The sequence below is a fragment of the Salvelinus sp. IW2-2015 genome, linkage group LG22 (assembly GCF_002910315.2).
Source record: "Salvelinus sp. IW2-2015 linkage group LG22, ASM291031v2, whole genome shotgun sequence".
Lineage (NCBI taxonomy): Eukaryota > Metazoa > Chordata > Actinopteri > Salmoniformes > Salmonidae > Salvelinus > Salvelinus sp. IW2-2015.
Genome location: NC_036862.1, coordinates 26,484,919 through 26,498,418, shown reverse-complemented (window position 1 = coordinate 26,498,418; position 13,500 = coordinate 26,484,919). Strand labels below are relative to the sequence as shown.

General features: G+C 43.8%; 1 protein-coding gene across 1 annotated transcript in view; it reads left to right on the top strand.

The window, feature by feature from the left end:
* The first annotated feature begins 230 nt into the window (after positions 1 to 230).
* LOC111982700 (uncharacterized) overlaps positions 231 to 13,500 on the top strand; it is a 39,197-nt gene continuing 25,927 nt past the window's right edge. Inside the window, 6 exon segments of the mRNA XM_070433872.1 lie at positions 231 to 871; positions 3,570 to 3,820; positions 5,300 to 5,411; positions 5,601 to 5,748; positions 8,178 to 8,279; positions 10,727 to 10,910. Of these exon segments, the coding sequence (XP_070289973.1) occupies positions 3,720 to 3,820; positions 5,300 to 5,411; positions 5,601 to 5,748; positions 8,178 to 8,279; positions 10,727 to 10,910 (647 nt within the window). The 5' untranslated portion in view covers positions 231 to 871; positions 3,570 to 3,719.

Below are 13,500 nucleotides of genomic sequence, written 5' to 3'. Positions count from 1 at the left end.
ACCAACTCCATATCAATGCCCATGATTTTGGAATGAGATGGTTGACAAGCATGTGTCCACATACTTTTGGTCATGTAGTATATGTGAATTCTCTTAGCTTCTGGATGACTTTTTGCCTTCTGTATTTTAATATTTTATGTCCTCAGCCTCCACTAAAATTATTTGCAGCTTTCCTTGTATACTTTATCTGAACAAGACTKCCACCCAGTGTCCAATTTCTATAAAACAGACCTATTGTGGTTTTTCTAGTTTACTGTATATCTGTATACTGCATTTGGATGAAAGGTAATTTACTCCAACAGAATGTATGCAATCACTTGTAATCTATTTACAGTGTTGTATTTATCAATATTAACATTTGCACTTGTCCACGTCAGCGTGTTGAAACACCTGTGCTCCATCAAGTCTCAGGTGTACACTCCTCCTTGACAAACAGACTCACTACCATAATCTCAACAATCATCTTTACTTTGTGGGTTGGATCTTGAGGTTAAGAATTTCACAACTGGCAGGGAATATGCCACATGACACGGATAATAAATTAGCACCTTGTTCGTGTTCYTTTTACACATATTTCCATTGGCGCAGTGTAATACGATTACATTAGCCTATGTTTAAGATTCCCGTATGAAAATACGACAACACTATTTTTATTGGACAACTGTATTTTCAATGGTGTTAGCTCTTCATACACTTGTTGAAGGTGCTACAGTATAGGATGCTATCAACGTTGACTGCTGGCATTGAACAGTGACCACTAGTCATTATGGGCACTTAACCCTTTTGAGGGAAGCACACACCTCCCTGAGTCTGACCCACCTACCTCCAGTGGATGTCCGAATTTCTCTACAGAGGTAGTTTCCAAAACAAGGTAAAACTTTTTATTTACAATTTTTTTGGGGTCTGTATTTGTCTCCAAAAAGTTACAAAGTAAGATATCAATTTATTGTTCTGTTTCCCAAATGGCATTGTGAAGCCTTACCCACAATGCCATTTGGGAAACAATAAAACTGAAGTTATTGACATAACACAGACATTTTATTCGCTGTCCCCACTGTCCTGAAGGCAACACTTGTGAACGAAAATGATTACGAGCTGCCTCATATCCTAAGGTTAGTCAGAAAATATCATACAATGAATTTAGACTTCAGAGACTTGTGTATTAATTCGTATTCTTTATGTGGGCTACTTTTTAGGATGGTGTTTTTCAAGCCAGCATCATGTGCAGGTGCCTATTAAAATATATAAATAAAATGTTATTTTTCTTTACGAGGCTGATCTTATTGTTTTCCTATATACAACAAATGTAAACTTATTTTAAAGAGGACTAAGATACTGCAGCTTTAGGGCTTCTCTTTCTGAGAAGAAGACATGAGTCTATGCAATTTAATTATCCAATTACACTAACTTAGTTATGAGACAGATTAAGCAGGCAAAAACATAACATTGCACAAAACATTTCCATTTTATAGGTTATCAACTGTTCTCTGCTACTATTGTAGGCTACTATAAAAAAATATATTTAAAAGAGCCTATCTCTTTGATTTACTGACAGTTCACACCCACAATATGAAATTATGAAATGTTTTACATTCAACTATAATGTGAATAGCTAACATCAATGTCGAAATCCATGAGACAGGACAGAACCCAGGTAGCACACATATCAGGCTTCCATATTCATGTATCTTTTTATCTGACAAATGTTTAGCTGTAAGCTTTTTAGCTGTTTGCCCAATATTTATAAGCCATTTTCACTAAGAAGTCTTTCCAAGGTTGCTGGGTTTGTATTAAGGCAGTGGACACTACAATATGTTAACTGTTGATAATGGAGGACAAATTATTCATAACTTCTATCAGAGTTGACCCTAATCTTATAGAGATTTTTATGGATTGATTTAAGTAAAGTAGGCAACCCATCTAAATTCAAACTAATGTAAGTCAACAAAATTTCATTGAGAAGGAAAAAATAAACTTTTGAATGAGGGGTTTCAACATGGAATTCTGTGGCTGCGTTTACACAGGCAGCCCAATTCTGATAATGTTTTCAATCATTTGACTTTTGACTAATCAGATCAGCTCTGAAAAAGATCTGATGTGCTTGGTCAAAAGACCAGTTAATCGAAAAAAATATCAGACTTGGGCTGCCTGTGTGAACGCAGCCTATTCGTCAGATGGTTTACACAGGAACAAATCCTAATCTATTTGGGGCTTCATTATACCCAGCATAGGTATGGCAAATTATATTCATGCTGATTTCAGCTGACTGTCAACTCAACATAGTCTTTTGTTTCTCAATGACTGTAAATCATGATTTATTACTACCTTATTTCATTCACTGTACGCGATTTATTTAACAAGGCGTTGATCACCCCGGTGTTCAGAAACATCTAAAGCACAGTAATTAAACTCTCCACCCATTGACTGCATCATCAGAGTATTTTGAGGTTGAGATAAAATAATACAGAGTACACTTAGTCCATGTGACCTCAGAGACAAATCACGTCAACTTAAATGAATTAGGTTTTATTCAGCATGATTTACTGAATTAGAATGTTTGATCCAACATGATTTTGTSCTCCCGAATGGCACAGCGGTCTAAGGCACTGCATCTCAGTGCTAGAGGTGTCACTACAGACACCCTGGTTCGAATCCAGGCTGTATCACAACCGGCCGTGATTGGGAGTCCCGTAGGGTGGTGCACAATTGGCCCAGCGTCGTCCGGGTTTGGCCAGTGTAGGCTGTCATTGTAAATAAGAATTTGTTCTTATTAACTGACTTGCCTATTTAATTAAATGTTAAATAAAAAAAYGATTTACTGAACTAGTGTTTGATCCAGCATGATTTACAGAATTAGTGTTTGATCCAGCATGATTTACTGAATTCGTGTTTGATCCAGCATAATTTACTGAATTAGTGTTTGATCCAGCATGATTTACTGAATTAGTGTTTGATCCAGCATGATTTACCGAATTAGTGTTTGATCCAGCATGATTTACTGAATTAGTGTTTGATCCAGCATGATTTACTGAATTAGTGTTTGATCCAGCCTGATTTACTGAATTAGAGGTTGATCCAGCATGATTTACTGAATTAGTGTTTGATCCAGCACATTTTCTTAGTGTTTGATCCAGCATGATTTACTGAATTAGTGTTTGATCCAGCACGATTTACTTAATTAGTGTTTGATCCAGCACGATTTAATGAATTAGTGTTTGATCCAGCATGATTTACTGAATTAGTTTTTGATCCAGCATGATTTACTGTTCATTTACAGTCTTCACAACGTTCTCCATATAGAGCCTAATCTTGACATGAACAGTTTTATCAACCTTACCTAATGACAAAATGTACTATACTGTACTGTAGCATCAGTTCAAAAGCACCTGCTTTGAAATGTTTTCCCCAAGAGCAAGGCCATGCTATGATCACATAGTCAAGCCTTTGGTCATGTGTCTGTTGTTGCTTAGAGGCACTGTTTTACTATGATGAGCAATGTGTGAATTGTGGGAAGATGAAAACAAAGCCTCCAGGAGCTCACAACTTGAATATTCTTATCAATTCTGCAGGTGCCAGCTACCTGAGCGATGCCTCTGGAGCGCCGAGCTTAGAGACAGACGCTGCCCATCACATCCCATCACTGACTGCCTCAACAGGCCTCAGGGCACAACTCCAAGCCCTTTCCACACCAGCCCGGGCGAGAGAGAACTTGAGTCACCATGATAGACCTGAGCCATCTGACGGAGGAGGAACAGTCGATGATCATGACTGTGCTGAAGAGAGACGAAGAGCTGAAGAAAGCAGAGGAGGAGAGGATCAAGTGAGTTTGTGATAGCCCTATTCTCACAGCTCTGAACCACGACTGTGTCATTAGTGTATTTCCTAGTTTCCACATATTTTGATAAAACATTMGTTTTAACCCACTTAGCATCTCCACCCTCTAGCTGAAATTATAGTTATGTAATCAAATACATGCTTTGTGTATTGCATGTAAATATGCTATATTGTTTTAGATAATGTAATGTATTCAATATTGTTTTATTTTTTAGTGCCTATTCGTTCCCTTTCATTCTATGAGGTGAGTGGTTTCTCTGTCAACCTCCCCAACCTGTGTGGGAGAGGTAAAAAGGCTGGTGAAGTGATGTTTGTCTGTCTGTAATATAATAACAACTCAGCCGGATATGGACACAGCCTCCACCACAGAGAGGCCTCAATGTGAGATAAGCAATTAGATTAACCCTCCGATTCAACTTTACAGAACCACGTGGAGAGAAAAATGCAGGCTCAATGGTCGGAAATAGATACCCTCAGAGGTAGAACACAGATATACACCTCACTGCCTTTAACCATGGAATCCTGAGGCACATCCACTACATTAACAACGTCATGTTGATGTATACTCAGACATGACATTTCTTGTCATGTCATTACACATTCAGACGTGCCAACAAAGGACAACTGGGTCTTAAATTAGCTTCGTCTTAAGCCTTCTTGTCAAAGCAGTTCCACAGTGAGAAAAAAGTTGAGAAACAAAGGCCTATTCACTTTGATTCTGTAATGGAGTTGGCCAGACAAGTCTATTTCTAACAGTAGAAGACTGGAGACTGACTCTGTATGGGCGACTTGTCTGTGTTCAGCCATGGCCTTAGTGTAAAAGGATTAACGCCAATCGTGTGTATTAATGTGCTACCCCTCTTTCACACGACCAGGGTTGTTTACCTTCTCTWTTCCACCTTCCCCTCCCTTCTTAATCCTCCACACACTCCCTCCTCCCTTTCTGTGGACTACTTTGTCAATCCCTTTGAAAAGAAGGTTGACAACATCAGCTCCTCATTCATTCAGCCTATTGAGTCCACTGGTCCCACTCCCACAGAACTACCCTACGCCTTGACCTCTTTCTCCCCTCTCTCTCAAGATGAAATCCTGCGAGTATTGAGGTCCGGCTGCCCTGCAACCTGCCTCCTCGACCMCATCTCTGGAGAACTTCTCACTTCCCTCATCAACTCATCCTTGACCACTGGCTGCATCCACTCTGACTTCAAAATGTCCCAAGTCGTTKCCCCTCCTCAAGAAACCAACACTCGACTCCTCTGATGTMAAAAACTACAACTGGTATCACTTCTTTCTTTTCTTTCCAAAACACTTGACCGTGCTGTCTTTGACCAATTCTCTCGCAGAACGATCTTCTTTACCCTAAACAGTCAGGCTTCAAGAYAGGTCACTCAACCAGACTGGTCTTCTCTGTGTCACGTAGGCTGTCCGAAATCTGACTCTCTCTCCTCTGTTCTCATCCTCCTAGATCTATCCGCTGCCTTCGACAACGTAAACAATCAGATCCTCCTCTCAAGGATGGGCGTTTCAGGCTCTGCACACTTTTGTATATCATCCTACCTGACAGCCACTCCTACCAGGTGACGTGGAGAGGATCTTTGTCTACACCACGTATCTCTCACTACTAGTTTCCCCCAGGGCTCAGTTCTAGGCCCTCTTCTCTATCTACACCAAGTCACTCGGCTCCATCATATCCTCACAAGATCTCTCCTATCTTTACTATGCAGATGACTCAACTACTTTTTTCCTCTCCCCATTCTGACACCCAGGTGGCTACATGCATCTCTGCGAGCCTGGCGGATATCTCAGCTTGGATGTCAGCCCACCACCTCGAGCTCTTCCTCCACCCGCTCAAAGACCTCTCTATCACAGTTGACAGCTCCACGGTTTCCCYCTCCCAGAGTGCAAAGAACCTTGGTGTGACCCTGGACAACACCCTGTTGTTCTCTGCAAACATCAAAGCAGTGACTCACTCCTGCAGGTTTTTTATTTTATTTAACTAGGCAAGTCAGTTAAGAACAAATTCTTGTTTACAATGACGACCTAGGAGCAGTGGGTTAACTGCCTTGTTCAGGGGCAGAACGACACATTTTTACCTTGTCAGCTCTGGGATTTGATCTAGCAACCTTTCGGTTACTGGCCCAACGACGAATAACACTAGGCTACCTGCCACCCCAAAGAAGAGATACCGGTTGTAGATTTTGACATCAGAGGAGTCGAGTGGGTGGCAGGTTTCATGCTCTACAACATCTGTAGAGTAATGATCATTACTCACACAGGAAGTGGCTTGTAACGGTGGTTCGCTCCTCTTCAGTCGAAAAGGAGGAGTTTGAGGGAACCAGGGCGCAGACGGGTTTGTGAACACCATATTTTATTAAAAGACAGACGAAACACGAACTTCACTATAAACTAACAAAACAACAAACGGAGTAGGAAGACCTGAACGACGAACTTACATTAAACACGAGAACGCACGAAACAGGGAAAATGCGCTACACATAAAATTACGATGTACAACACAACCGAACAGTCCCGTATGGTGCGACAAACACTGACACAGGAGACAACCACCCACAACGAACACGTGAAACAACCTACCTAAATATGACTCTCAATTAGAGGAACGCAAACACCTGGGCAACTCCGGACTGAAAGGCAGCTCCGGACAGAGAGACAGCTCTGGACTGAGGGGCAGTTCTGGGGTAAATAGCCGCTCTGGGCTAAGGCGACAGCTCATGACTGGCTGACGACTCTGGACGCTCATGGCTGGCTGACGGCTTCTGGACGCTCATGGCTGCTGACGGCTCTGGACCGCTATAGGCTGCTTGACGGCTCTGGACGCTCAGGTCCACTGACGGCCTGACGCTCAGGCTCACTGACGGCTCTGGACGCTCATGCTCACTGACGGCTCTGGACGCACGGGACGCTCATGCTGGCTGACGGCTCTGGCGCTCATGGCTGCTGACGGCTCTGACGCTCATGCTGGCTGACGGCTCTGGACGCTCATGGGCTGGCTGACGGCTCTGGACGCTCATAGGCTGCTGACGGCTCTGGACGCTCATGGCTTGGCGGACGGCTCTGGGACGCTCTGGCTAGCGACGCTCTGGACCTATGGCTCACTGACGGCTCTGGACGCTCATGGCTGCTGACGGCTCTGGACCGCTCATGGCTGCTTGACGGCTCTGGACGCTCATGGCTGGCCTGACGGCTCTGGACGCTCATGGCTGGCTGACGGCTTGGACCTATGGCTCACGCTGACGTCATGGCTCACTGACGGCTCTGGCAGATCCTGTCTGGTTGGCGGCTCTGGCAGATCCTGTCTGTTGGCGGCTCTGGCAGATCCTTCTGGTTGCGGCTCTGGCAGATCCTGTCTGGTTGGCGGCTCTGGCAGATCCTGTCTGGTTGGCGGCTCTGGCAGATCCTGACTGACGACTGGCTCTAGCGGTCCTGACCTGACTTCCCTCAATTAGAGGAACGCCAAACACCTGCCTCTAATTGAGAGCCATACCAGGCAACCCTTAAACCAACATAGAAACAGACAACATAGAATGCCCACCCCAAACTCACGTCCTGACCAACTAACACATACAACAAACTAACAGAAAATAGGTCAGGAACGTGACAGTGGCGCAGGTCCTAATCCTGGCACTTGTAATTTCCCGTTTGGACTACTGCAACTCGCTGTTGACTGGGCTCCCCGCTTGTGCCATCAACCCCTGCAACTTACCCAGAATGCTCCACCCCTACAGGATGGCAGCTCTCACTCATCCCAGTCACTCTTCTCTGTCCTGGCACCCCCCATGGTGGGACCAGCTTCCTCCTGAAGCGAGGACAGCAGAGTCCCTGCCCATGTTCCGAAACATCTGAAACCCTATCTCTTCAAAGAGCATCTTAAATAATCCCCGGAATAAACATATTGCTTACTCACAATCAACTAATTCAAACAGAAATCATTGTTGAGCTTTCCTTCATTTAATATTGATTGAATTAAATAGGTGTTTTCTCCTCAAAAAGAATGTGAACTATTTGGCACAAGCGCTGCATTGTGTTCCAATGTCTATTGGGTTAGATTGGTTAACTCATGTGGTGGTAAATGTACCTTTGCCGTCAACTTCTAGCCTATAGTGTGTCTCTCAACCAGAAATAAATCAATGGCATTACCTAAAGGTAATTATTCAGAATCACATCCTTGACTGAACTGTGTTCCACCTCTTGTGCTTATGTAATGTGTTTAATGGGTAACTGTACGTACACTGTATACTGTGATGTACCTGGGTGTGTTTTTCCCATCAGGCAGCTGCAGAAAACCAGTGCCCAGTGGACAGCAGGCTCAAGTACCTGAACAGGGGAGTGGTTTTACGAGGCCAAGTCTCTGAGACACAGGGAAAAGATCCATGGCTCCGAAGTCATCCTGGCCTCCATGAAGCAGAGGAAAGCAGGTTCTTTAGGTGGGTCAAAAACACTGTTCAACCACTAATTGAGCACTGCATACAGTAAGTCATTCTCACGCAAGATAAGTATGTGTGCAGTTCACACATACCGCCGTATAATGAAAAGCCATACATGAGGGTAGAATATATTTCATTTTTTTAAATTGTATTTATTTATTTCACCTTTTTTAACCAGGTAGGCCAGTTGAGAACAAGTTCTCATTTACAACTGCGACCTAGCCAAGATAAAGTATAGCAGTGCGACAACAACAAACACAGAGTTACACATAAACAAACGTACAGTTAATAACGCAAAATAAAATAAAAATAGAAAGATCTATGTACAGTGTGTGCAAATGTAGAAGAGTAGGGAGGTGGGCAATAAATAGGCGAAAATAATTACAATTTAGCATTAATACTGGAGTGATATATGTGCAGATGATGATGTGCAAGTAGAGATACTGAGGGTGCAAAAAGCAAGAGGGTAAGTAAATAATATGGGGATGAGGTGTGCTATTTACAGATTGGCTGTGTACAGGTACAGTGATCGGTAAGCTGCTCTGACAGCTGATGCTTAAAGTAGAGAGGGAGATATACAGTGGGGAGAACAAGTATTTGATACACTGCCGATTTTGCAGGTTTTGATACTTACAAAGCATGTAGAGGTCTGTAATTTTTATCATAGGTACACTTCAACTGTGAGAGACGGAATCTAAAAAAATCCAGAAAATCCCATTGTATGATTTTAAGTAATTAATTAGCATTTTATTGCATGACATAAGTATTTGATCACCTACCAACCAGTAAGAATTCCAGGTCTCACAGACCTGTTAGTTTTTTCTTTAAGAAGCCCTCCTGTTCTCCACTCTACCTGTATTAACTGCACCTGTTTGAACTCGTTACCTGTATAAAAGACACCTGTCCACACACTCAATCAAACAGACTCCAACCTCTCCACAATGGCCAAGACCAGAGAGCTGTGTAAGGACATCAGGGATAAAATTGTAGAAGGCTGGGATGGGCTACAGGACAATAGCCTGCACAAGGCTGGGATGGGCTACAGGACAATAGGCAAGCAGCTTGGTGAGAAGGCAACAACTGTTGGCGCAATTATTAGAAAATGGAAGAAGTTCAAGATGACGGTCAAACCCCCTCGGTCTGGGGCTCCATGCAAGATCTCACCTCGTGGGGCATCAATGATCATGAGGAAGTTGAGGGATCAGCCCAGAACTACACGGAAGGACCTGGTCAATGACCCGAAGAGAGCTGGGACCACAGTCTCAAAGAAAACCATTAGTAACACACTACGCCGTCATGGATTAAAATCCTGCAGCGCACACAAGGTCCCCCTGCTCAAGCCAGCGCATGTCCAGGCCCATCTGAAGTTTGCCAATGACCATCTGGATGATCCAGAGGAGGAATGGGAGAAGGTCATGTGGTCTGATGAGACAAAATAGAGCTTTTTGGTCTAAACTCCACTCGCCGTGTTTGGAGAAGAAGAAGGATGAGTACAACCCCAAGAACACCATCCCAACCGTGAAGCATGGAGGTGGAAACATCATTCTTTGGGGATGCTTTTCTGCAATGGGGACAGGACGACTGCACCGTATTGAGGAGGATGGATGGGGCCATGTATCGCGAGATCTTGGCAACAACCTCCTTCCCTCAGTAAGAGCATTGAAGATGGGTCGTGGCTGGGTCTTCCAGCATGACAACGACCCGCAAACACACAGCCAGGGCAACTAAGGAGTGGCTCCGTAAGAAGCATCTCAAGGTCCTGGAGTGGCCTAGCCAGTCTCCAGACCTGAACCCAATAGAAAATCTTTGAGGGAGCTGAAAGTCCGTATTGCCCAGCGACAGCCCCCGAACCTGAAGGATCTGGAGAAGGTCTGTATGGAGGAGTGGGCCAAAATCCTGCTGCAGTGTGGTGCAAACCTGGTCAAGAACTACAGGAAACGTATGATCTCTGTAATTGCAAACAAAGGTTTCTGTACCAAATATTAAGTTCTGCTTTTCTGATGTATCAATACTTATGTCATGCATAAAATGCAAATTAATTACTTAAAAATCATACAATGTGATTTTTCTGGATTTTTGTTTTAGATTCCGTCTCTCACATGGTGTACCTATAATAAAAATTACAGACCTCTACATGCTTTGTAAGTAGGAAAACCTGCAAAATCGGCAGTGTATCCAATACTTGTTCTCCCCACTGTATATATACTTTAGTGCTAAACGTTGCATTAATATGTCAAGTTTATGCTATCGGGTTTGTACAGTATGATCAGATCATCAGCAGATATGGGTTATTGAGTTTATAGAGAGGGTACTGTAGCACTTACTGTATTCCCTGTCTGTCTGTGTCTTCCTGTTGTCTGTCTGTCTTCTGTCTGTCTGTCTGTCTGTCTGTCTGTCTGTCTGTCTGTCTGTCTGTCTGTCTGTCTGTCTGTCGTCTTCCTGCCTAGATGGGTTTCTTTCCAGACCCAGAGCAGTCAGCGGTAAAGTCTCAGACATCACCCCCCTCCAAAACCTGCCAGGCTCCTGGAGGCACCAACACAGCAACACAGCCCAGAAGAACAGGTTGTCCACTGCTCCACTGCACTCCTCCTCCACCCCTCTGTGCTCCTTCCTACCCATCCTTCTCCTGCTGTACCCATTACTCTACCCAGTCTCATAACCATGCCTTGAGGCTAGGTCAGTATAGAAGTTCAGCATGAGTGATCAATCATAGCGCTTGCCTGCACAGAGTGAGTGAGATACTCTGGTGTTTGAACAGTTCCTGAGTCCTGTGGTGTGTGTGTGTGTGTGTGTGCGCGCAGGGATGCACGTGTGTCTTAGGTGTGTCTCGTGACTCATCTCAATTTGAGTCAACATAGGTGGTGCTCACTGCTTACATGGAATCGTCTTCTCTATTGTATTTACAGGATGTGGTCTCACGAGGCTAGGAGTCAGTCAGTATGGGAATGCTACAAAAAGTTATATTTTGAGAAGCAAGTAATTCAACTAGAGAGGCCTGTAATTTTATGTGTGGCTGTTAATGTACAGGTAACGTGCCAGTATTATTCTCTGCCCAGTCACTGTATTATACTTACATCACTTCCTAAAGTAAATACAAAGTGAAGCTTTCTATAAGTCTTGTAGTGAAGCTTGGTGTGTTGGCATGCTGTGCATGAGTCATATGGGCTGTGTTGACCTCCCTGACTCCAGTGGGCAGCAGCCAGATCTCTAGGTGAGTCGACTCTTCACAGCCCTGCTCCCTTTGATGTCACAATGAATCACATGTGAGCAGGCATCAGTTATGCAGGAGGCTTGTTCACTGAAACAGCGGTCACAGAGGTGCTCAGGAATTGAATGAGGAAGTGGCAGATACTAAGCCCTTTCCTTACAAGGCACAGTGTAACAGTGGTCTCCAATGTCCATCTGATTTGACATCCAGTGTACAGTGGATCTGGGCTCAGTGTATCTGGGCTCCCGAGTGGCACAGCGGTCTAAAGCACTGCATTACAGTGCTAGAGGCGTCACTACAGACCATGGTTTGATTACCGGGTTGTATCAAACCGGCTGTAATCGGGAGTCCCATAATTGGCCCAGCGTTTATCTGGGTTAGGGGAGGGTTTGGCTGGGTAGGCTGTCATTGTAAATAAGAATTTGTTCTTAACTGACTTGCCTAGTTAAATAAAGATTAATTAAAAACATTTTTTTTTTATTCCTGGTGCTCTGCGTGCTACTCATCTATAGTATAACCCCAATTCCTATTCTATTCTGATAGTGATCATTCTGTCTCCTTTGCAGCAAAAGCCTCAATGTATCAGATGCTGAGAAAGAGAGACTGAATTCAGTGGTGCATCCCCGGAAAGGGTAGGTGAGATTTCATTTGCAGAGAATATATGTGAAGCATGAACAGAATAAACAAACAAAGTATTTTCATGCTGTTCTGATTTTATTTCTGTTTTTCCAATCATATCACAGTATGACTTTTAGACTATTGTGAAATATATATTTTTCTTCTCTTCTCATTCCAGCCAAGGCACAATCCTTTCAATCGAGCATCCCTTATTCTAGAGGTAGAGAAGACAGAAAAACAGTCCAATGGAAATCAAGAGACCGAGAAAGCATCTGAAGCAGGTTAGAGTGCAGTGCATATACCTTTTTACACAATCAAGCATTATGGTACATTGAAGAATAGGAGGTTTGAGTCAAATTGAATAACATGATCTTTCAGGATAGTGTGAGAACAATTTTTGGCTGGTTCACAATAGTGCTTTACAGATGTAGGATCTTAATTTGAGTCATTATTTTTGTTGCTGAGAAATGTTCCTGCACTGCAGATGAGCTTCGTAATTTTGCATAAATTCACACAAACAACATGGCTATATTAACGTATTGCAGTTTTCTTTAGGCCCACTTTTGGCTAGCTAATACATAATCACGACCAAGCAACATTATGGACTAAACGTCAAATCCTTGTTGCTGCTGGATTATTTTTGATGTGGCAATATAGGTAAAATTAGAAGATATACATCTGTAGGTAAAGGTGAATACTGATGCCAACCAGGCCTGGTGCAATGGAAATAATTATATCACAAGTATCACATCCTCAATGGTTCCACCATTGTGTACTCACCACACAAGAGCCCTTATCTCCCTGAAGATTCACATGACAGCAGACTCCCCAGTCAACAACTCACAGGCTCTGCCACTCGAGGGTCCCCTCTAGGATTCAGGCCCGTGCCCAGAAAATACCATCCTCTCCGCGGCACCGCAGAGCTCTCTCAACGGGCAGTGATGTCTCGATCAGGCTGCAGGGTCATCCAGCTGGGTCAAAGGTCATCAGCCCCTGCCTTCAGGGAAGTCTCAACATGGCTGCCAGCTCTGTGGCTCAAAACCAGTCCTAGCAGGGGCTTTGACGTTCAGTCCCAGAAAATTGTATACAACTCCATCTTGAGTTACAGAACATGCAACTCCAGTATCTTCCCCCAGTCCAGCAACTGAAACACTTTGCAGTCCACCCACTCCCATCAGCCACTGAAGATTTAACCCTCGTCTCCACCAATCTGAGTTTGAGAGAGCGAAAAGAGGCCATGAAAGAGAGCAGGAGAGCAGAGCCCTCAAATAACTCACTCTGTAGACACCTACGTGAGAACCCCTCTCCTCTTAGGGGAAACTGAGAGTTCCAAAGTTGTCCATTGAGGCCCATGAGTGAGCCAAAGCCTCTCAGCTGTAAATTCCTTACGACCAC